This window comes from Silurus meridionalis, chromosome 6 (genome assembly GCF_014805685.1).
Source record: "Silurus meridionalis isolate SWU-2019-XX chromosome 6, ASM1480568v1, whole genome shotgun sequence".
Taxonomy (NCBI): Eukaryota; Metazoa; Chordata; class Actinopteri; order Siluriformes; family Siluridae; genus Silurus; species Silurus meridionalis.
In genome coordinates this window covers 22046726-22070695 of record NC_060889.1, presented here as the reverse complement: position 1 = coordinate 22070695, position 23970 = coordinate 22046726, and the positions used below count along the sequence as shown (strand labels likewise).

Genomic DNA, 23970 nt, shown 5'->3' with positions numbered 1-23970 from the left:
AGAAATCGAAGACTGTGACGAAAATTAAGATAAGCAAAGAAGAAAAAGTACAAAATTTTAAGTTTAGTGATATGTAGCGTACAGTAGTGATTGCAAAAAAAATTTGTCTTCCATCCTCCGCCTATCTCCTCTACCCTCCACCTCCGTCGGCGTCTTCGTTAGCTCAAGTCGTCTCATCTCCAAGTTAAATACACTGCGTAAAACCTTATTATATCTTTACATACTCTTTCTATTATGTTTGTATGCAAGATTTGTTATTTAGAAATTTATTTTTCTAATTTAATAACATGAAACATAAAAAATGGGGTGGCATTTTGAGGGTTGGAATGAATTAATGCCATTTTAAGTATTTACAATAGAGAAAATGTATTTGATGTGCGAGCAAATTTAGCTACTAGCTACTCATAGGGCAAGGTACCCCTGTATTATGGTTTAAATGACAATTAATTTATTCTATAGACAGAACATTGTCCTCTATTTATTAATGTTTTTCTTTATTTAGAGCTCAGGATGCTAATTATATTTGTTTATCCTCGACTAAAAGGCATTGTAAAGAAATGTGAATCAGACTGAGTACAGAGCAGCCCATCCCCTTCCTACAGCTACAGACCAGTGACGATGCACTGCAACAGTGACGAGAGACTCGAGAAAGGAGTGTTTAGTTTCACATTTGCAGTAACAGGGCTTTAAAACGAAAGCACGACGAACAAAGCAAACGGATTTCTTTAGCGTCTTTTTACTGGGCAAATATACACCTTTAAGCGGGTGAGTAGTTTGTCGGCTAGTTTACACAAATAAGGTGTTGAATTGTGGTGTAATAATACTGTTTTTCAGAGATGCTTTTGTGTGTGACTCTGCCGATTCTCTTCAACGTTATGGAATCTAAAGCAGGTATGATGTATATCTCTCTCGCTCTCTCTCTCACACACACACACACACACACACGCGCGCACACACGTGTTTGTGAGTATAAATCTCTTTTCTCAGAGCTGAGTAACGTCATGTGTTGCTATGGTGAGCGGAAAAGACAGGGAACACAGTGAGAATGGTCCCTTTTTAGGGCGTGACTGAGGCTTTTCTTTCAGGCCTCGAATGACTGTAGTGCAGCCATGAATGTTTTGGCCTGGAATGTTGTTTGTTTCCAGAGGTGGAAAGAGTAACTCGAATAAATTACTGGTTCTTCAATGAAAATACTCAGAAAAACAGATATGATTTACAATGTAGTTAAGTCGAATACTTCAAACAAACCATATTTAAGATAAGATAAGATAAGATAAGATTAGATAAGATATACCTTTATTCGTCCCACAGTGGTGAAATTTCTTTGTTAGAGCAGCAAAGAAAACAATAAAAAATAAATGCAAATATGTAAAAGAATAGACAATATAGAAGAATAGACATATAGTATACAGTATATACACAACACAATGTATAAATACAAATAAGGAAGAAAGTACGTATTGCAGGTAGTATTGCACACAGGTGGTTTTGCTCGTATTGCAGGTAATATTGCACGTATTGCAGGTAATATTGCACACAGGTAGTATTATTACACAGTAAACAGTAATAACACTGTGTATTATGGTGACTGGGTTACTGGGAGCAGCTTTGATTGTAAAGTCTAATAGCAGAAGGGAGAAAAGACCTTCTGTAATATAAAAGTGTCCTTCAGACACTTAGAATGTAACAGTCTGTCACTGAAGGAGCTGCTCAACGATGAAACGGTTTCATACAGGGGTGAGAGACGTTCTCCAGCAATGATGATAGCTTTGCTACCATCTTCCTTTCTCCCACCTCCTGTACAGTGTCCCCTAGGACTGAGCTGGCCTTCCTGATCAGCTTGTCCAGTCTCTTCCTGTCTGCAGTAGAGATGCTGCTGCCCCAGCAGACCACACCATAGAATATGGCTGAGGCCACCACAGAGTAAAAAAAGGTCTTCAGTAGCTCTTCCTGCACTCCAAAAGACCTTTGTCTCCTCAGCAGAAAGAGTCTGCTCTGCCCTTTCTTATAAATTGCCTCAGTGTTGTCTGTCCAGCCCAGTTTGTTGTTTAGGGGAACACCCAGGTATTTGTAAGGGTCCACTCTCACAATGTCCTTTCCCTGAATGTTCACCGATAGTAATGATGAAATGTAAGTAAAATTACAGATTTTCAAAAGTTCTAGAAGACAAAGAAATTGCTCAGTTACAATAATACTAATAAATGTAATTTGTTACTTTCTGTGGTTGTTTACACCAAAATCTTTGGTATGATGACCTAAATAAATTTCTGCATAGAAATACTCACTTATCATCTTTGCTATGTGGTTACTAACAAGGAAAATCAGTCAGAGATCAACTATTTTGTTTATATTTTGTAATATTATTCACATTTTAATGCTACTTTGGAACATATTTTGTCTTCAGAAATATTTCTGAAAGGTTGTATTGTTGGCATTCACCATGTCTGAAGTTCAGGAACTACTAATCATATTTTTCCTCCTATTGTTCTTCTGTTTCCTGTACAAAGAGATGTAGCCAGACATCTCAGATAATTATTTATTTTTCTTAGCTCAGTATGAATGTAGACATGGAAACTAGAGCAGAGTGCACACACAGACTATATCACCCCTCAGCTCATGCATGTTATATGATCTAGCCACACCATTTATTACTCAAAATTGTTTCTTGTCACTGCAAGTTAGCACACCTACTTAAAATTGACTTTCTCAGTTTGTTTAAGCTTTCTTGTTCATGTGTGTGTCTCATCGTTGTCTTCTTCTTATTTTTTCAGCTGCTCTCATTAGGGGTCGCCACAGCAGATCATACATCTCCATACCTCCCTGTCCTCTACATCTGCCTCTTTCAAACCAACCACCTGCCTCTCCTCCCTCAACACATCAATAAGCCTTCTCTGTGGCCTTCCTCTTTTCCTCCTGCATGGCAGCTCCATCCTCAGCATTCTTCTACCGATATGACCAAACCATCTCAATTGCGCCTCTCTCATATTTTCTCAAAAATGTCCTACATGTACAGTCCCTCTTATAAACTCATTTCTAATCCTGTCCATCCTCGTCACTCCATAGCCCATTCACTCTTGCAGATACCCTTCTATCACAAATCACTCCTTTCACTCTTCTCCACCCACTCTACTCTGCCTGCACTCTTTTCTTCACTTCTCTAACACACTCTCCATTACTTTGACCCCAGGTTTTTAAACTAATCCAACTTCATGACCGTAATATTTACATTAACATTTGCAGCATTTAGCAGGTGCCCTTGCCCAGAGCAACGTAAAAAAAAAAGTGCTTTAAACCTCTATAAGTGAATAAATCTATAGTGGTATGTTAGGTTAAGATTAGCCTACAACTCTGTTGAGAGGGTTTTTTTTGTTTGTTTGTTTTTTTTTTAAAAGCAAGCTTGGAAAATGTTAGTTCAAATGTTTTAGGAAGAGTTTTCACCCAATGCTTGAAGACCTACTCCTACACCAGGGACTTCACTGTTTGGACATCTAGGGGAAGTTCATTCCACCACCTCGGTGCCAGAACAGAGAAGAGCCTTGCAGTATACTTACCTCTTACCCTGAGAGAGGGTGGTACCAGTCGAACAGTGCTAGAGGATCTCAGGCAGCCTTGTGCCTTAGCACAATTTTGATTTAATTATTTTAGACAAAAGGGGAAAATAACACAAAAAAAATACATCATGTTTTCTAACTTCTGATTGGGTGGCAGCCTACAGCCAGTGAACAATCATCAGACAGCAGCCGTCCTCCCCAAAACCCAAAACCCTACCCGAAGCCCTGCCCCAGCAGCACAGAATAGTTTTTCATCACTCACCTCAAATTACTTTCAGTTTGACATGCCTCAAAGCAGACCCATCTTCAGTCCGTTAGCAATTAATGGACATTTAAATAATGATGCGCCATCCCAGCCAATATTAGTTAATTACACAAAGTTTATTACCCGAAGCATGCTTTCAGCCGTTCATTTGATTATTTGAACCTTTCTTATACCACACACAACCATGGCTGGTAACAATTCAATACATTTTTATTTATATAGCACTTTTAACAATGGAAATTGTCTCAAAGCAGTTGTACAGAGATAAAGTGGTAATAAACTTATGTATACATTTTTTCCTTATAATTGTAAGTTTGTCAATAATGTGCAAGCCAGTGGTGACTGTTTTAAGTAAAAACTCCCCAAGATGGTACGAGGAAGAAACTTGAGAGCAACCAAACTCAAAAGGAGACCCATCCTCATCTAGGTGGCACCAAATGTCTATTCATTACAGTTAATCGTTGTTAAGGTGTGCAGTGATAGGCAATTAAACACATCCTGTGGTCCTGAGCCATTGTAGTAGTGTGTGGATATTAATTACAGTCCACTTAATGGATATTTAATCTATTATTTAGATAGAGAACTACATCCAGAGGTAGTGTATCAGGATAAATCAGGCAGATTCAAAGAAAGACAAGGACAAGAACACTTGTCACTGGTACCTCAAGAGCATTTTTAACTCAACAGAGAGAGAGAGAAAGAGAAAAGAGGGGTGAGTGGTAGAAAATAAGGATTATTAAGTACCCTAATTGTTTATAAACGTTAAAGATATTGTACATTGTGAATAATACTCTGTCAAGACTAGCTATGGCTGCATAACTATAGAGAGAGGAGAGCCAGAAGGTACCAAAGACATGGGGGATCTCTGGTATAAGAGACGGGCAACCACACCACCACCAACAAACATAAGTAAATGTGTAAGAGTGGGAGAATTACAGCATACAGATAACGTAGTTCACAGAATTACTCTATATCCATGATCCCTCCAAATCTGCTTCTTTACCTAAGAAAACTACTGACAAAAAGCTTGACTAAATAAATATGTTTTCAGCTTATACTTGAACACAGTATTTTATGACTGTGCCTGAGTATCGAACACTATTTGGAAGGTTGTTCCATAACTGTGGGGCTTGTAAGAGAAAGATCTACCCACTGCTGTAGTCTTCATTATTTGAGGTACAAATAAAAAGCCTGCACCTTTTGATCTAAGTATGCATGGGGATCATAATGGTAAAATCAATACGATTTGATGGGGGGCCATCAAAAACGGGTGATGTGGTCATACTGTATTTTCTAGATCTGGTAAGGATTAACTGAAGCTTATTAATGCACTTCCTAGAACAGAAATAGTAAAGCATTACAGTAGTCTAATCTAAATCTAACTAAAACATGATCTAGATTTTTGCATCCTGTAATGACATTATATTTATTATTTTTAAGGTAAAAATAAAGGCTATCCTGGTAATGTTATTCACATGTTCTGATACTGTCTTTGATTAAGTAGTGAATTGAAAAAAAAAGAAAAAAATCGTTAAGAAAAAAAGGGAAAAAGTTCTATACAATGAAAAAAAAACCGTTTTATATAATAACCTTTTCTGAATTTGTACTGATGTTTGATCATCAGTTTGATTTAGGATTTAATTTTATTTGACAACTAATCAATAAACAATTCAGAAAAAACAAGATTTGTGGAGTTTGAAATACTGTAAAAGGGTTTTTTTTATTAGATTTTTTTGTAATTTTCGTAAATATTAGTATTGGGGAGAACTAGATTAGCTGTTGGGGCCACTACCACTTATTGCCCACCTATTATTTGTACCAGCCCAACCGTAATATAATTGTCTAAAACTGGCCTTGAACATAACTAAACTACTTAAAGACTTTCAGCATACACATTCCTTGCAAAGGATATACTAGAGTTCTACATCTGTTTATAATACAACTTTATATTTGACCAAATAACTAGTCTGGTTTTGAGCCATGCACCAACAGTACATGTCTTTCTTTGTCAGTGTCACAACCAAGTTTCTGGTGGTTCTGCACTTCATGGGAAGTAGCAGGGAATCATACTGGGTCCTGCACTGCCATGCCATGTGTCTCCTTGCCTTCTCCATCAATGTGGCCTGCAGTAATGTATATAGAAAAGACAAGGCCAGTGGGTGCACTTCTTGTAGTTGTTCTTGTATTATGGTTCCAGTAATTCATGCTTTTGGACAGGTTGTTTTCAGTAAACTGTTTGCTGGCTTTCTTGTTAGCCAGCTTCACAAGAGGCTTCCTTCTGGGACGACAGTCATGCAAACCAATTTGTTGCAGTGTGCGGCATTTGGTCTGAGCACTGACAAGCGGACATTTCACTTCTTCAACCTATAAAGCAATGCTGGCAGGATCAAGCATTTGTATTTTAAAGCCAACTTCTGCATCTGACGCACGGCACAAGGACTCCAATTCTTTGATCAACCCTTGCAAGGCCTGTTCTGAGTGGAACCTGTCTTGGAAAACCTCTATATGACCCTGGCCATTGCAGCGTAAGACAAGGCTCTTTGCCCATTGGATAAAAATAACTTTCAAGTACCAGAAGTGCAACCAGTTAATGTTGGCATTTAGGGTTTAGCAATTAGCAATTTAGCATTTGGGATTACCCATATTTGTGGGTCCCCACCCTCTGAAAACACGAAGAGACTTTGAACAGTGATGAACAAAATCCAACTTTTCTGCATTCTGACCTGGTGGCGCCGAAACGAATGCATAAAATACTGAACAAATTATAAAAAATTCCTTGTTGATTTACTCAATCAATTAATCAAATTTTATTTATAGAGCGCCTTACAACAAATATAAAATATATAATAAAATATAAGAACACAATGTACATAAAATAGCAGTTGAAACAGGGGCTACGTGTTAAAAGCTTGTATGAATAAATGAGTTTTCAACTGTGATTTAAAAACACTCAGCACAGTGATGCTTCGTATGTGTGCTGAAAGTGCGTTCCACAGCTTTGGTCCCTGGACGGCAAATGATCGGCCTCCAAACCTTTTATATTTATACTTGGGAGTGACCAGAGAGGTATGTCCCGAGAAGCAAAGAGTTCTGGCTTGTTGGTAGACCATTATTAATTTGGCGAGGTAGGCCGGGGCCAGCCCATTGATGGCCTTGAACACAAACAGCAGGACCTTATACTCCACCCTAAACCGCACTGGAAGCCAGTGAAGCGAGCGGAGGACAGGGGTGATGTGTGAGCGTTTGGAAGTGTTAGAGAGAAGACATGCCGCGTTTTGTACCATTTGGAGCCGATTGAGAAGTGATTGATTAAGTCCAGTGTAGACTTAATTAAGTTACTAAATGTCTATGTAAGTAATATATTATGCAATTATATATTTACCTTACTAAAGTTAGCATTTTAAAGTAATGAGAAAAACATTATCAAAACAAATTATTATTTTCCTGGGTTGTAACTAATGACAATGCCGATGGATCGGAATGCCTTCACTCAGTGCTTTTTTTATTGGTTTCACCGGAATAACCAAAGCACAATGTTTAGTCTCATCCGCTACAGGTGTAATCTTACTGCTTGTTTCGTCCAGACCTTCATTCCTCTGTCTGAGTCAGTGATACAGTTATTTATATTAACAATCAAGTGTCGCACAAAAAATTAAACATAAATGTAACACAGTAAAACATTCAAAGTTTCAACTTTCTTATGTAGCTTCCAAAAAACAAGTCTAGTCAGTCAATTCCATTAATTATTATTAATAGACCCCCAGGGCCCTGTTCTGATTTTCTTGTAGAATTTGAGGATTTCATTTCAAACCCAGCTTCTTTAGAAACATGTTACTATTTATTGCTATTCAATAAATCACAATGTCATAGGACTTACTCATAGTGGTGGACATTGCTCTTGATTTAATACTAACATTTTGATTAAATATGAAACATATATTCGTAATTACACAGTCTGGAAGTATTTTAGATCATTATCTCATCTATTTTATCTCTACCTCAGTCATAGCATATGTACTTCACCATGTTACTATGTTAAATGTACTGTTATGTCATTGTTATTGACAGATTGGATCACCATCTGACCCCACAGAGCTTGACTGGCCTACTGAATGTCTAGAATCAGTGTTTTGAAACACTCCAAACAATGAAGCTCCCCTTAAAATTAAAATGATTAGAGAGAAAAAGAATTGCACCATATTATAACTTGGAAATTAGAACATGAATGGTGTAAAACTAAATAAATAGCTAGTAGTGTTGATAGAACAGCATTTTCCTCTGCTCAAATAGAAGATAGCAGGCTTAATCCTTTTTTTTTCAGTACTGTGAAAAAATAAACTAGGAATAAAAACACCACACAACAAGCACTGTGATGTGGCAGTGATGATTTCATAAACTTTTTCAATGATATTTTTGAAAATATCAGGCAACAAATTCAGACTATTAATTTACATTCAAACAATTTTTATAAACAACACTGTAGATATCAATATAATTATAAGAGATCATCAGTTATAAAGTGTTACTCCCATCTGAGAGAATTGGAGTCTGCTTAATTTCAGAATTACTTAAAACTGTTATAAAAATAATACATTCTTTAAATAGCATTGATTATGGGTCTTAGTCTTTCAAATTAGCAGTTATCATAACCCTAATTAAAAAAACCCTGACACTGACCCCTGTCAGCTTTCCAACTATAGGGAAATATCAAACCTCCACTTTATTTCCAAGATCCTAGAAACAGTTGTTGCACAGCAGAATATCCTCATTGCTAGACTAGAAAATGTTGTTAGAATAAAGAGAACAGCTCTCTTCTTGCTTAGATCTTATTTGACTGATCATTATTAGTTTGTTATTGTAAATGGTGAGTTCTATACAGTCACTCAGGTAAAGTTTGGTGTTTTGCAAGGATCTGTCTTAGGGTACTGATTTTTTCTTTATATATGCTGCCTCTGGGTGAAATTTATCAATAAACATGGCATTAGCTTCAATTCATTACAATACACAGTTTTACTTTTCAGCAAACCCAGATGAGAGAGATCAGCCTAACAATGTTGAAGAGTGTGTAATGAACATTAGACAATGAATGCTTGTTTACTTCCTTTGGCTAAATTCAGATAAGAAGGAATTACTTTTAAGAGAATTAAAAGCATATGTGCACAAAAGAATGTGCATACATAAGCTTTGGTTAGTCCAAAATGCAGCAGCAAGAGTCCTCACCACAACCAAAACATATGTTCACATCACCCCTATCGTAATCAGTCTACATTATTCCCAATTAAATCTCTCATTGATTACAAAATACTACTGACGTGTAGAGCACTAAATGGTCTCACGCCACATTATCTGAACTTTTGTTCCATTATGATCCCCCACGCCTACTTCTATCAAAAGGTGCATGCTACTGTGTGTATTGGTACCTCAAATAATGGAAACTACAGCAAGGGGTGGAAATTTCTCGTGGAGAAGTCCCACAGTTATGGAACAGCCTTCCAATTAGTGTCCCACTCTCAAGCGCTCACTTAAGTTTGTTGATGGTGGTGTGGTGGGCCATTTCTTATCCCAGAGATCCTACATGTCATTACATTTACATTTGCTGCATTTAGCAGATGCCCTTATCCAGAGCAACGTACAAAAGTGAACCTTTGACTCTTCCTTTTAGTTATACTGCCATAGCTAATTTTGCCGGAGTCCCTAGCTGCACCCTGTTCACGCTCTCTCTGTTGAGTTAAAAATGCTGAGTTACAAGTGACCAAAGTTCCTGTATCTTTCTTCTCTTTGAATTTGCCTGATTAATCTTGATGCCCTACCTCAGGTTGTAGTTCTCTTCAATTGTAGACCACTCTGTGTAACTTAGGATGGTTTTAAAGATCCTAGAGTTACTAAGAACTTTGAGGATGGATTTAGACTGTAATTAATATCAACAGTCTGCTTCAAAGGCTCAGACCCATAGGTTGCATAAACAGTTCTGCATTTAAGCAGCACACCTCAGCAGTGATGGGACTGTAATGAATGCCATTTGTTGCCACCCAGATGAGGGATAAACTTAAATTTATAAGGAACAAAATTATAGGCACCAAACTCATAAATTCTTCTATACAAATGTATAACCTTTTTCTCTGTAAATTTGCTTTGAGAAAATGTCCATTGTTAAAAGTGCTAAACAAATAAAAATACATTGAAGTCTAAGCCATCCTTTCTATGAGCTCAAGTAGGTGTGTGTTTGTTTGTTTGTTTGTTTGTGTATGTTTGGACAGCCTTATTCATTTGCTAATTTTGTTTATCATTAGTTCAGTTAGCAAACAAATTAAGAGAGCTAAAGAAAGTGAGACCACATCTGAAAATAAGCTGTACAGGTCAAAATGCATTCTGACTTATTGTATATAGAAAAATATTAATATTCAGCATTTATATATTTTCTGAAAACACAGAGCTATTACAGGTGGTTGGTTCCGAAGCTCCTCTTATTGCTGTAGCTGGTGAAGACTTGGTTCTGCCTTGTTTTATCAAAGCCAAAACCAGTGCTGTGGACATGACAGTGGAGTGGTATAAACTAGACAAAGAAAACTCTTTGGTGCATCTCTATAAGGATCATGACGACGTTAATGAAAATCAGGCTCAGACATACAGAGGAAGAACTTCAGTTTTTAAAGAGGAGCTACAGAAGGGCAACACTTCACTCAAACTCTCAGCTCTCAGAGTCTCTGATGAAGGAGAGTACAAGTGTTTAGTTGAGAATAAATCCATGTCCAATGAGATCACTGTTCATGTCATTGTTGAGGGTAAGAGCTATTTTCATTTTTAAGAATTTACTCAATGAAAATGAGATTGTATAAAGGTTCAGCAGCAGTAGTCCCATTTTTTCTTTTACACCACACAGTGTATCAATTCAAATAATTCGGTTTCAATGGTGAAATTTTTTTTATATAATAATTAACATGCTAATAAAAACTTTGCATTATATTTTCATGCTGTATAAAAAAAATTAATTATCAAATTGTCATTCATATTTTAAATAATCAGTTTTTACATTTTTTTATTATTATTATTATTCAAATCAAGACAATATTATGGAATTATTCAGTTATATGTAATTTAATAATTTTATTTATTCATTTGTTTAAAAAAATGTTTTAACTGAGAAGCCATGTTTAGAATATAATATATCCTGAGATATTTCTGGCACATAACATCTGACAGACATAGAGGCACAACTTGTTTATTCAAAAAATCAGTCTCAGTCATTCTGGATTAATTATCTTTATATACTTTCATCTGAATTAAAACAATATATTTTGTTTAATGACTGCAGTTCAGGGAAGCCAGCCAGTGATTACATTGGAGAGTTATGATAACTCAGGAGGGATAAATTTAGTGTGTGAATCCAGAGGCTGGAAACCTGAACCTGAGGTTCTGTGGCTGGACAGAAAAGGAGTCACTCTGCCTGCTGAAGACACACAGATACACAGAGAGACTGAGGGCTTCAGTGTGAAACGTCACATCACTGTTTACGATTATAGCGACTCCAACAGATTCTACTGCAGACTTCTTCAAAAACATCACATGATGGAGACAGAGATTATTATTAATAGTAAGTATATTTAATTATAATTTGAATTTTAGTCTATAGTTTATAAGTTTAGACTATAACACTGTAATCTATCACTTTATTCTACTGTAATCATTACAGACCTATTACTACAATTTTTATCGTACGTACTGGTTTTTTTGCAACAGTGCTCTCTATAAAAATGTTTGATTGTATTGATTAGTTCTTTCACAAGGTTTTTTTTTGTATCTGAAAACTTGTAAAATTATAAATATGTATATGTGGTTTTATTTTAGGTCCATTCTTTTCTTCTGGGAAGTGGATTGTGGGCATTTTAGTTTCATCATGTCTTATTGCTGCTGGATTGATATTAATCTCAGTTGTACTTTGCAACAAAGGTAATTATTTTCAAAAATATTTCTTTATTATATCTCTAGCTTAAATTATATTTCATTTTATACTACAGTTTCAGCTACTATTAATGTCCTAGAGATCACTCTATCAGTGGTCTGTAGGACCCATCTTGGCACAGCTCTCTGTAAACAGTATCAAAAAGAATTTAAAGATAAGAGTCAACAATGTCAAACACTCTGCAGAATTCAAGCAGCCTTTTGTACTCAATTCACTCTGGACTAAAGTGACCATGATTTAACTTCTGAAGTTCATATACAATAATGGAGAATGAAGAATTATGTACTACTAAGTGTCTAATGCAGTGGTCCCCAACCTTTTTTGCGTCACAGGCCGGATTAATATCAGACAATATTTTCATGGACCGGCCTTTAAGGTGTGGTGGATAACAACAAAATATAGTGATATGACCACCATATAAGCTGGTATTTATTAAATATAATAATAAACATGAAATCCTCTGTGTTGTTTTTTGTACATTTTGCTAGCTTGCGAGTTTCAATTTAGTGGTAATGTATTATGTGTTACTGGCCGGAGCAGCTTCTTTAAGAAGGTAGTGGATGTAGGTAAGACATGTGACCGAGGCATCTTGACGCGCATCAAGAGTGAGTCATAGACAGATGTGGTGGAGAGAATCTGGTAGTTTTCCAAAATAAAACATTGTTCAGAATCAGATAATTAATAAAACAGAAATAATGTAAGTTACAGTATGTATTTTTTCTGTGTGGCCCGGTACCAATTGACCCACAGACTGGTGCCGGTCTGCGGCTCGGGGGTTGGGGACCACTGGTCTAATGGACCATGTGTAGTTATTCATTTTTAATATTATACTTTTACAATGTTAGATTTTTTTATTATTATTATTGATTACATGGAAATTTAGGGCATCTGAAATCAGGCACCAACTTATTGAAATTGTGTATTTATGTGTTAAAACATTAGTAAACATTATGGTATATAGGTTTTATTCCCCAAACACAGGTGTTAATTGGTTAATAATTTAAAATCTATAGCCTAAAACCTTATCCTATAATCATATTAAAACTTCCCTGAATATGCATCTAAATTACACAACATATGAATTACATCTCTGTGATGAATTGTGATTGTGAAATGGTACAAAATAATATACAAATGTTTGGGTATTTCAGTGAGTACAGTGAGATCAATATTCCGGAAATAAAAACTGCACCACACCACTCAGGCACTGCCAAGAAAATACCTGTCAATTTAAACTTCCCCAAACATGTACCTAAATTATACTATATTTGATTTGTCACAATCAATACGTTTACATCAGTACTGTCATATGTTTAATAACATGAACATTTAACATCTATTTTCAAATATCTTAAAAACTGATATGTGAACTAGTTTCACCTTTAAAGCATTTATGTTGTGCATTTTCATGTCTTTGTTTGTAATGATTGCTGCTAATATAAAATCTAATAAATGCTACCAAGTTATAAGCAACTAAATCATTTATCTGGATATTATCAGGGAGCAAAGTAGAAGGAGGGTTTTGTAATAAAAGAAGAGATACAAATACAACATTCGGAATACTTCAAATTACTTGTGTTGTGAATGACTCATAACTTACCTGTAACATATAGTTCCACTTGAGATGGCAAAAGTACACACATCCTTCACTGAAGTAGAAGTACAGATACTCATGTTTTAAAAGTAAATTGTCAATAGTTATGTTTACTATTTATGTAAATATGTTTGGGTTCTGACATGTACATAAGTAAAAAGCCATTACTACTACCTGTTGTAGTGTCACGCTGGTAACTGGATCTCATATCATATTAATATTAGGACTGTCAATCAATTTAAATATTTAATTGCGATCAATCAACAAAAAATGAAAAAAATAAACAAAAGTTAAAAATAGAAAAAAAAGGAAGAGAGGGGAAAAGAAGAAAGGAGAGAAAGAAAGGAAAGGAATGGCAAGCCTAATCTTCAACATTAAAATACAGCCTAAAACAAGACTCATAAAGGATTCATATTCACCTTAAATTAAGGGGCTCAAACTTAAATACGCATCTAAAACTCCCTTTGTTCATGTGTTTGTGGGCATGGTTTCGGGTTATACTTGCTTTGGAGAACTTAAAGTTTTATCCAAAGTGTATTAATACAGTATGGTGCATTTTATTATCAAATAAAATGCCCCATTGTTTGCAAAATAAGGAACAGATCATTTTGGTGATCGTTTTGATATTAGACATGGAAAGCAAGGACAGCATTGAACAGAGGTTTATTACATACCAGTTAACATTTAACATACTATTAACATATCGGTATTTAAGGTATAACTTTGTTAATACAATGTTTTATTCAGGTATATAAAATGCACCCTTGTTAGGAAAATAAAGAGAAGATAATTCTATGTCGACTTTGACATCAAGCCTTAAGAGAAAAGACAGCATTAAAACAGATGTACAATGTACCAGGACCAGTATTTAAGGTATAACTTATGTTAATACAACATTATATTCTGGTGTATACAATGCACCCTTGTTATTGTGTTGTTGTGTGCCTGTATATGTGTGTGTGTGTGTGTGTGTGTGTGTGTGTGTGTGTGTGTGTGTGTGTGTGTGTGTGTGTATCACAAACAGACATACTGGGGCCCAGTTCCGAGTTCCAAATTGTTTTATGGATTGAAGGTCCCTGTGAATTTAACCAGAGAGGCCAGGGGGTTATCTGGCTTTCGGGGTGGTGTATGTGTGTGTGTGTGTGTGTGTGTGTGTGTGTGTGTGTGTGTGTGTGTGTGTGTGTGTGAGTGAGTGTGTGTAAGGTATAGACACTGGCTTGTGTTATCAGTCTTCCGGGGGGATATGACACTGTGGTATACAAGCTCTCAATAAAAGTGTAAGCCGTGGTGCTCATCCTTTGATTGAAATGTAAAGGGTTAAAAGAAAACTCCTGAGACATGAAGTCTAAATGACATGTGCCAGACGCTACAATAATAAGAGTATATTTGTTCGCATATTTCAATATAAGTTAGTTTATTTAAAAGTAGACACTTAAAGCTTTCTATTTATGTATTTATTATGTCTGTGAGACAGGTATCATACAATACCACAATTCCAATTATCCAGCATCTCTTCACCACCACCACTGAGCCCCTGTCTGACTTCTTCCCTGAATCTCATTTAGTTTCCACCATCTTATTCTTCTTTCAGTCCTCACTCTTCTCCTCTTCTTCTTCACCTCCAAAACCTTCCTACAGACCCCCATCCAATGCTGTCTATCTATACTGTCCCCAGCCAACACCTTACAGTCTCCAATCTCCTTTAGGTTGCAACTCCTACATATAACATAGTCCACCTGTGTGCTCCTTCCTCCACTCTTATAGGTCACCCTATGCTTCTCCTTCTTCTTAAAATAAGTGTTCATCACTGCCATTTCCATCCTTTTAGCAAAATATACGAATATCTGTCCTTCCACATTCCTCTCCGTGCACAACGTGATGCCCAGTGTCTCTCCAGATTTTGCGGATTGGAAGCAATTTTTCCTAATATGCTAGATATTTATCTGCACTTTTGCAAGTCTATCTATCTATCTATCTATCTATCTATCTATCTATCTATCTATCTATCTATCTATCTATCTATCTATCTATCTATCTATCTATCTATCTATCTATCTATCTATCTATCTATCTATCTATCTATCTACAGAATACCATGATAGTACAGTTTAAATCCACCTCCAATGCTCAGGGCCTTACTCCCTTTCCACTTGGTCTCCTGAACACACAACATATCTACCTTTCTCCTCTCCATCATATCAGCTACCTCTCTCTGTTTACCAGTCATAGTACCATTAAAGTACCAACCCAAACCTCCACTCTCCTCCACTTCTTCTTTCCCTGCTGCCTCTGTAGACGTCTTCCTCCTCTCCTTCTCCCCCTTCGGCCAACAGTAGCCCATTTTCCACCAGTACCCTGTCGGCTAACGATACCTGTGGCGGTCGTTGTTAACCCGGGCCTCGACCGATCCGGTATCAAATTCTGTTTCGTGATCCGCATATTTGATTTGGCACATGTTTTACGCTGGATGCCCTTCCTGATGTAACCCTCCTTATTTATACAGGCTTGGGCCTGGCACTAAGAGTGCACTGGCTTGTGCAACCCTAATGACTAGGTTAATAGAGACATTTCACCAAAAAGATTAAAACTAAAGAAATGGGCCTGTTTTGAAAGAGGTGTAAGAAATAGAAAGTACAGATATTTGTGTAAAAATGTAATGAGTGAAAGTAAAAAGAAAAATAAATATTGAAGAAAAATACTGATACCAGAAAAATCTACATAAGTACAGTAATTAAGTTTTGGTCTGCTTTGTGCAGCGTGTTATATATATTTAGCAAAGATATAACATAAGGAGAAAATTAAACGTAATAAATGCAATTTTATTTAATTGTTACTTTATTAAAATGCTTAATCTATTTATCACTCAATACATCTTTGTATCTATTTAAAACTAATTTATCTCTTTCATCATCAGATATTCAAAGGGTGAAACAAATTGCAGGTAAGAATGAAGTGCTTTTAAAATCATAATACCTCACTGTAATCAAATATAATCACAAATCTAATTGGGACATTTTTACACCATATTGACATCTTTGACTTTAACATGTGCAGATATGGGTAAAAATTATAACTCATTTTTTGATAGTGAATCTATTTAGACTTTATTTAAGCCAGATAGAAAAACATATAGAGAACAGTGGTATCAATATCAAGGAAATGGAAGCTGCACCACACCACTCAGGCACTGCCAAGAAAATGCCTTTCCATTAAAACCTTCTTAAATATAAACCTAAATCACACCACAGATGAACCACATCAATTTCCTATGTTTAATATTAACATTTAATATATTCTATTTTCAAAGGAGCAGAGATTGGCATTGGAAAGTGATATTTACACCTTGACATATTTTTTATTTTTCAAATATCTGAAAAACTGATATATGAAATAGTATTGCCTTTTAAGCAGACACTATTAATTTGTGTTTTCAACTTTTTGTTTGTAAAGCTTGGTTCTAATGTTCAATTTAATAAATGTTACCAAATTATAGGAAGCTAAAATCATTTATCTGGATATTATCACAATGCAAATTAGAAGGAGGCTTCTGTAAGAAAGAAGAGATGCAAATACATCAGTTAAAATACTTACAATTATTTGTGAATGACTCATAAATAACCTGTATCATCAAGTTCCACTTTGTGTAGTGTGCAAATATATAACATAAGGAGAGAATTAAATGACTATTGTGCAATTCCAAAACAATCCAAATCCCAAACAAGGCAGTGATGCAGCTGCTTTGGATACTCTGTCTGGTCCCTTTGTAAAACGTTGTGAGTATGTGTTGTGGGAGCTGTGCCTTCCTCAGCTTTCTCAGAATGTAGAGATGCTGCTGGGCTTTCTTTGGACTGTATGCAAACTGCAGTGGGTCCAGTAATGGGGCAGCAGGTTCTTGATGTGCTCCATGACGAGCCTCTTGAAGAACTTTATGAGGAAACGAGTGAGTGCAACGGATCGGTGGTCGTTAAAGCAAGACACAGGTGAATTCATCAGCACGGTGACAAAGGTAGTGACCCTGACGCATGTTGGAACAACATCGCTGCTCAGAGCGATGTTGGTGAGAACATCGGCCAGTTCGGCAGCAAATCTTCTGAGCACTGTGCACATGTTAACTTTGTATACCAGTGGTGCACGAGTCGAGGGCAGAGCTGGACGGAAATATCTGCAGCTGACGAGACTAATCAGTGTGCGCTGTTTCAGTCCAGCGACGCCAATAAAGAGGAGAGAGACACCAACCCCCCGGAAGAGAGCCAGCAACAGAGAGACTGTCCTTGAAGTGTTTGTGTATACTATGGGTATCTGCACACTTTGCCTCTCTGATGGCCCAGGACAGTTAGGCCCTCACTGTTCTTAGGGCCTTTATGTTGCCTGCCCTAAAAGCAGAGTCTTCAGGAGGGCACACATCTTTCCAGTTATCCACAGTTACTGGTTGGGGTGTAAGATTATTTTCTTGAGTGCAGTGACATCAATGCACTTGCTGATGTAGCTGGTCACTGATGTGTACTCCTAAAAGTCTGTAATTCTGCCATTAGTTGCAGTCTCCCAAAATATGTCCCAGTCAGTGTATTCTGCATCATGAGGAGCAGATATGGCTCCTGCTGGCTAGGCTTACACCTGGCTTCGATGTCCATACAAAATACACAGTATGGAGGCAGAGAGATCCAGAAAGCAAAACTCAGTGGATATGACATTCATAAAACAATAATATAAAGACAAATTAGTAGAACAGTCAAAGGTCATAAGGGATTCAAGTTTTAGAATTAACTCAGTAATGTTTGTTTTTTCCTAAATTTGGGAAACCTGGAAAATATCACATGTAGAAATGAGCCAGATTTAAATCAAATTTTGGTTTGTCCACAGAATCATTTATTAGTGACATTTGATGTTGATGCATGGTGCCAGACAGAGTAGCAACCCTTTAGAGTTTCAGATTTCACCAACAGTGTTACTTGTTATTTCGTATATAATTTCAACCTTTTATATTTTCTGTTTTCAGATCAGCAGAGGCAGAGGGAGAAAGATGGTAATTTTACTTGATCTTGTTTATTTTATTACGCAATTAAACTCTTCTTCTAAGTACTTATGACTGAGACATACATTTAACATAGCATGTAACCAGCAGATCAGGACAGAGACTGTTTCCTTCTTACTGCTAGCACTAAAATAAAATAACATTTTATTTGTCACATACAAACATACACATTCATACAGAGTACAACATGTACACACAGTAAATTCACCCCTCACATTTCAGTAACTACTTTAGTAGATCTCAAGGGACAATACAATATAAATAAAACTTAGATATGTTTTAGAGTAGTCAATGTGCTTCTATAGCAGTACAGATTCACTGTCCACTGGAAATAACTCAACATACCATTATTGTCTAAATAGCTGTCAAAAGTGAGTCCACCCTAGATGATAACAGCTGTATGTTGTGTAACCATGCAAAGTCACATGTCCTAATCATCAAGTTCATGTTTTTGTCTGCTTGACAGGACCATACAAATTTGTGTATCTTGTATTAGAGCAGTTAAGATTTGATGCTTTGAGTCCAATTCTCTCATCCTGACCACTGGCAGAGGTGGCAAAAGTACACACATGCTTTATACTTAAGTAAAAGTACAGATCCTCATGTTTTAGAATACTCGGGTAAAAGTTGAACTACTGATTATACCTTTTTACTTAAGTGAAAGTAAAGAAGTCTTGGCTCTGACATGTTCCTCAAGTAAATTAATTAAATAGATAGATATAAAATATCTATCTATCTATCTATATCTATATCTATATATATATATATATATATATATATATATATATATATATATATATATATAAATACAAAATGAATTAAAAATGTTGTTGCCGAATGAATGTATCCAGGCTGAACATCCACATATAGAACACAAGCAGAGAAAAGATGATGATGATCAGGAATGTCTCTGTTCTTAGTCATGTTTACATCACTGACTCCCTCTGTCTCAACCACGTTAACCCCAAACTTCTTACTGCCTTCTGCCTGCTGATTCTTAGTTTTGTAAATTCGTCTACATCTGTGGTGAGTGAGAGTCAGGACTTTATAGATTGAAAAAGACGCACAATGACAGGAAATCGGTTGTTCGGCTGAAATTGGCGCGCATTGAAAATAAAAAATATATATTTCACCAAATCAATGGATTAAAACTAAAGTAATGAGCTGGTTTAAAAGTAAAAAGTACAGATATTTCTATAAAAATGTAATGAGTAAAAGTAAAAAGTTGTCTGAAAAATAAATAGTGGAGTAAAGTACTGATACCAAAAAAATCTACTTAAGTACAGTAATGAAGTATTTGTACCTCATCACTTCCCACCTCTGACCACTGGATATTCAACATGGCCTCATGGCAAAGAACATTGATGATCCGTGAATTAGAAACAATTGCTCTCCACAAACAGGCCTAGGCTATAAGAAGATCGGTAACACTCAGAAACAGGGTAACATTACAGTGGCCAGGGTCATACTGAGTAAAAAAAAAATTACAAATACAAAAATTACACTAATTACACATACACATCCATCCCACACTCACAAACCCATTAACTTGTTGTTGGTAAAATTGATTATTAACTTATAATTTTTGTTTTATTGTTATTTTTTTAAGAGTTCATTAAGAGGAGAAAGAAGTTTGCAGGTAAGTACAATTTGACCTTTTTATCTTTAAAGTAGTTCAGCCAGAGTCTCTATTGTATTTAAAAGAGGCAGCACACACATTTTATACAATTAAGTATACACATACACCACAATCAAATTTATATGCATACACTGCATCCCTGAATTAGTAATTTTAAAATCTAAAAAATTTCTTTTTCTCAGAGGTTGTGATTTTGGATCCTGATACAGCTCATGCTAAACTCATCCTGTCTGACGATGGAAAACAAGTGATACTTGGAGACACACAACAGAATCTTCCTGATTCAACCCTCAGATTTGATTATCCCTCTGTTCTGGGCAAGCAGAGTTTCAGCTCAGGGAGATTTTATTATGAGGTGGAAGTAGGAAATAAAACTGAATGGACATTGGGAGTTGCAAATGAGAACATTGATAGAAAAAATTGGCGTGATCGGAATCCAGAAAGTGGATTCTGGACCATAACACTAAGGAATGTAATTGGATATAGGGCTAATGCTGATCCCCCTGTCCGCCTCACACTGAGAGGGAAGTTGGAGAAGGTGGGGGTGTTTGTGGATTATGAGGAGGGTCTGGTCTGTTTTTATAATGCTGACTCCAGCTCTCTTATCTATTCTTTTACTGAACCGACTTTTACTGAGAAACTCTATCCATACTTCAGTCCTAGGTTCAATGAAGGAGATCAGAATAAAGAGCCAATGATCATCACTGATGTTACTAAATAAAAATCCACTTTACATTCTTTAAAATGTTTAATTATGTATCAGCTAATGATCTCTTACTAGTACATATTTAAGCAGTTATAAAAGTAACACATACTCTTGTAATATGCTTTGTGTCCTATTTTAGCAGATTAAAGCCATTACAAGATTTCTAGAATTTATATAATGTAGCATCTGGCACAGGTCATTTAGATTTTATGTCCCAGGCATTCCTTTTAACCAATGACATCTACATCTCAATCAAAAGGTGAAACGTTTATGTGGTGTATCCCACAGTGTCACACTCCACCTCCGAAGACACTAAACAGGACCAACCACTGAACTCTTGTTGGCCTCACAGGGAACAACCATAAAACAATCCAAACTCGAAACTCGCTCCAATATGACTGTTTGTGACACACACACACACACACACACACACACACACACACACACAATGCACAACACAATGGGGCACTCTTTTACTAATCAAACAAATAAATAAGAGGTTCCACATTCAACGACATTAACCTATACCCTGTATGTATGTCCTCCCCATTCATAGTGGTACTCTAAAAGTCTTATTCTTGTAACCCTGTTTTAATGTTGTCTCTTCCTTTTGATTTCAAAGTTGATTTAACATTATCTTCGCTTTATTCTTTCTTTCCTAACAAGGGTGCATTGTATACATCAGAATTCAACATTGTATTAACATCAGTTATACTATAATTACTGATCTCTGTGTGTTAATTTACCCCTGTTCTAATGCTGTAATTTCTCTTTATGTTTAGTATCCAAATGACCGCAAAATTATCTGTTTCTTAACAGTGGCTCATTTTATTCGATCATGAAATGTACCATACTGTCTTGATACACTTTGGATAAAACTTTAAGTTCTCCAAAGCGAATATAGCCCGGAAACCATGCTCACAAACTAATAAACAAAGGGAGTTTTTCCCTCAAAAATTTCAGGCCATAGCATTGGCCATTCCCCTAAGGATAGGTTGGTTTCAGGACCTTTAAAACATCTTGAACCCAACTAATCAATGTTCAGTCAAGAAAAGCAAGCTCGCTGACTCGGTTTGACTGGAAAGGCTCGGAACCCCGGGGCCTGAAGGCCCGGAGAGTCTGACGCTTAGAACAGCCCAGCAGCGACTCTTCGGGACAAGATCTCAAATTTATCTTCAAGAACAACAACTGCTCTGATCTTCAGGAGAAGCTGGAAGAACATCTGACTCCATCCTAACCGACTCCTCCAAGATTCTTTTGTCTACCGCATCCGGACTCTTGTGCAACAAGCCAATGCAAGTAACCGGTTTACCAACTAATTTAGATGCGTGTTAAGTTTAAACCCCTTAATATTAAGGCGAATTTAAATTTCCGTGACAATTTCTCAGTTAGGATGTGATTAATTTTGAAGCTTAAGCTTGCCATTCTTTTCCTTTCTTTCTCTCCTTTCTTCTTTTCCATTCTCTTCCTCCTTTTCCTATTTTTAACTTTTTTTGTTTATTTTTTTATTTTCATTTTTATTTTCTTAGTTTCTTTTTGTTTCTTTGTTTGTGTAGTTAGTTTTATGTTGTGTTTGTTTCGTTCATTAAACGCTGCATTTGTCATAAGTGATTGTCTCTGAGTAAAGGTTCCTGCAACATTCGATCTGAATTACATGCTCTATTAATTGTACAGTATAAAGTAAAGAGGGGTTGCGTCTTTCTTGGCCGGAGAGATACCTCTTTTATAGAATTAATAAAGATTATAATGTCTGTTCGGCGGACGAACAGACCAAATAAGTGTAACGTTAATTCCATTACCGTCAATTTCAACTTAATTTAATATTTAGGAGTAACTATAACCCGTTATAATTACTTATAAATATTTCCCTTTCTTTGTGAGCTAAATTCGCTACATATAATGGTGGAGAATGCGGGCAAACTGTGCTTCCAACTATGTACTCAATTTATCGGTATTATAAGTTTGTCCCTCTTCTCCCCCAGTCGATACAATAAGGTCAAATATTAGTCCAGTTACTATATTATTTACTTTGTATGCTGTTTAACTGATTTTTCTCAGAAACTCAGTGACACTTGCAACTTGGAAAGGGCAACATAAAAGCTCTTTCAGCCAAATCGAATTAATTCTTATTGAGCATTAAGAACATTTTCTTTACCGCATAAATCACACTGCATCACTTTGTAACTCAATCAAAATTTTTACTAGTGCATGTAAGCAAAGGTGGGTCTTGCCAAAAGACCCTTCACAATATGGGTTTTATCAAATGTTTTCTGACCATATAGACTTTTTTAAGCATGAAAATGGTCTTAAAGAAAGTAATTAATTTAATGTCTCTGGATTCTGCATGACCCTCACCATGATAAAGTGTGTTATATGAATAAATGAAATGCCTCATTTACCTGAAGTCCTTTATATTCTTACAACACTCTCATTATTTTTAACAACTGAAAGAAAAAATCAGTAACTAAAAAATCACGTTCACAAAGCTCTGAAAAGTTTTGGAAGGAAAAAGGAAAAAACCCATTCAGAAATGTTGTCAGAAAAAGCATCAAAGAAAGGAGTCCAGAAAGAAAACGAAAAAACAGGAAATTTTCTCTTTTTAATCTTATTTTACACACATTTTCACACTGAGTCACTTACAAAGACAGGGCTTTTTATTGTATTTATATTGCACTTTTCTGCAAGCTGATGTCAATATCATCAAAGCAATTAAGACTTTAATTATTTATACTTTATTTATTAGTTACTTATACTTTTATTTATTCATTTTAGTTTTTCAGTGGTTACACAGTGATTACATACTGTATTTTCTGTTGGCACCGCAAAGCTGTTACCAAGAGACGTGTGACCATGAACAATAACAAGACAGGGGTGTCAGCATACCAAACACATACACAAGACACACAAGGCTAAAACAAACACACATGACTATATGAACATGGAAGTCTTTAGCATTGAAAGCCAAGGTGCACTCTGAGGAGGCACGTGCATCATGGAATGGAATGGATGACCAGGTCCTGCTTTCAGGGATGCAGGAAGGAGTTGTATATTGGAGATGGTGACTTTATAAGCAGCATATATGTCTTGTGAGATATTTTGTCACACCTGAAAAATAACATAAGTTGAAAATAATTATACCACAGTGCCTTCTCATTTTAACTCTGTAGGGAACATGAAAATGGAATTTTCTCTTTCTATCTTTCTCTCTCTCTGTCCTTCTATT

General features: G+C 36.0%; 1 protein-coding gene across 1 annotated transcript; it reads left to right on the top strand.

The window, feature by feature from the left end:
- Positions 1 to 629: 629 nt before the first annotated feature.
- Positions 630 to 21404, top strand: LOC124387026 (butyrophilin subfamily 1 member A1-like). The gene is made up of 9 exons (XM_046851120.1): positions 630 to 765; positions 835 to 891; positions 10248 to 10598; positions 11129 to 11407; positions 11662 to 11763; positions 16285 to 16311; positions 18367 to 18393; positions 20012 to 20041; positions 20224 to 21404. Exons 2-9 carry the CDS (start codon positions 837 to 839, stop codon positions 20760 to 20762), a joined length of 1410 nt encoding a protein of 469 aa, XP_046707076.1. The 5' UTR covers positions 630 to 765; positions 835 to 836; the 3' UTR covers positions 20763 to 21404.
- Positions 21405 to 23970: the final 2566 nt, after the last annotated feature.

Coding starts and splice junctions, on each gene's coding strand:
- LOC124387026 (XM_046851120.1), top strand. CDS start 837: ATGCTTTTGTGTGTGACTCTGCCGATTCTCTTCAACGTTATGGAATCT. Junction 18,394..20,011: donor GAGGCAGAGGGAGAAAGATG/GTAATTTTACTT, acceptor TATTTTTTTAAG/AGTTCATTAAGAGGAGAAAG. Junction 20,042..20,223: donor GAGGAGAAAGAAGTTTGCAG/GTAAGTACAATT, acceptor TCTTTTTCTCAG/AGGTTGTGATTTTGGATCCT.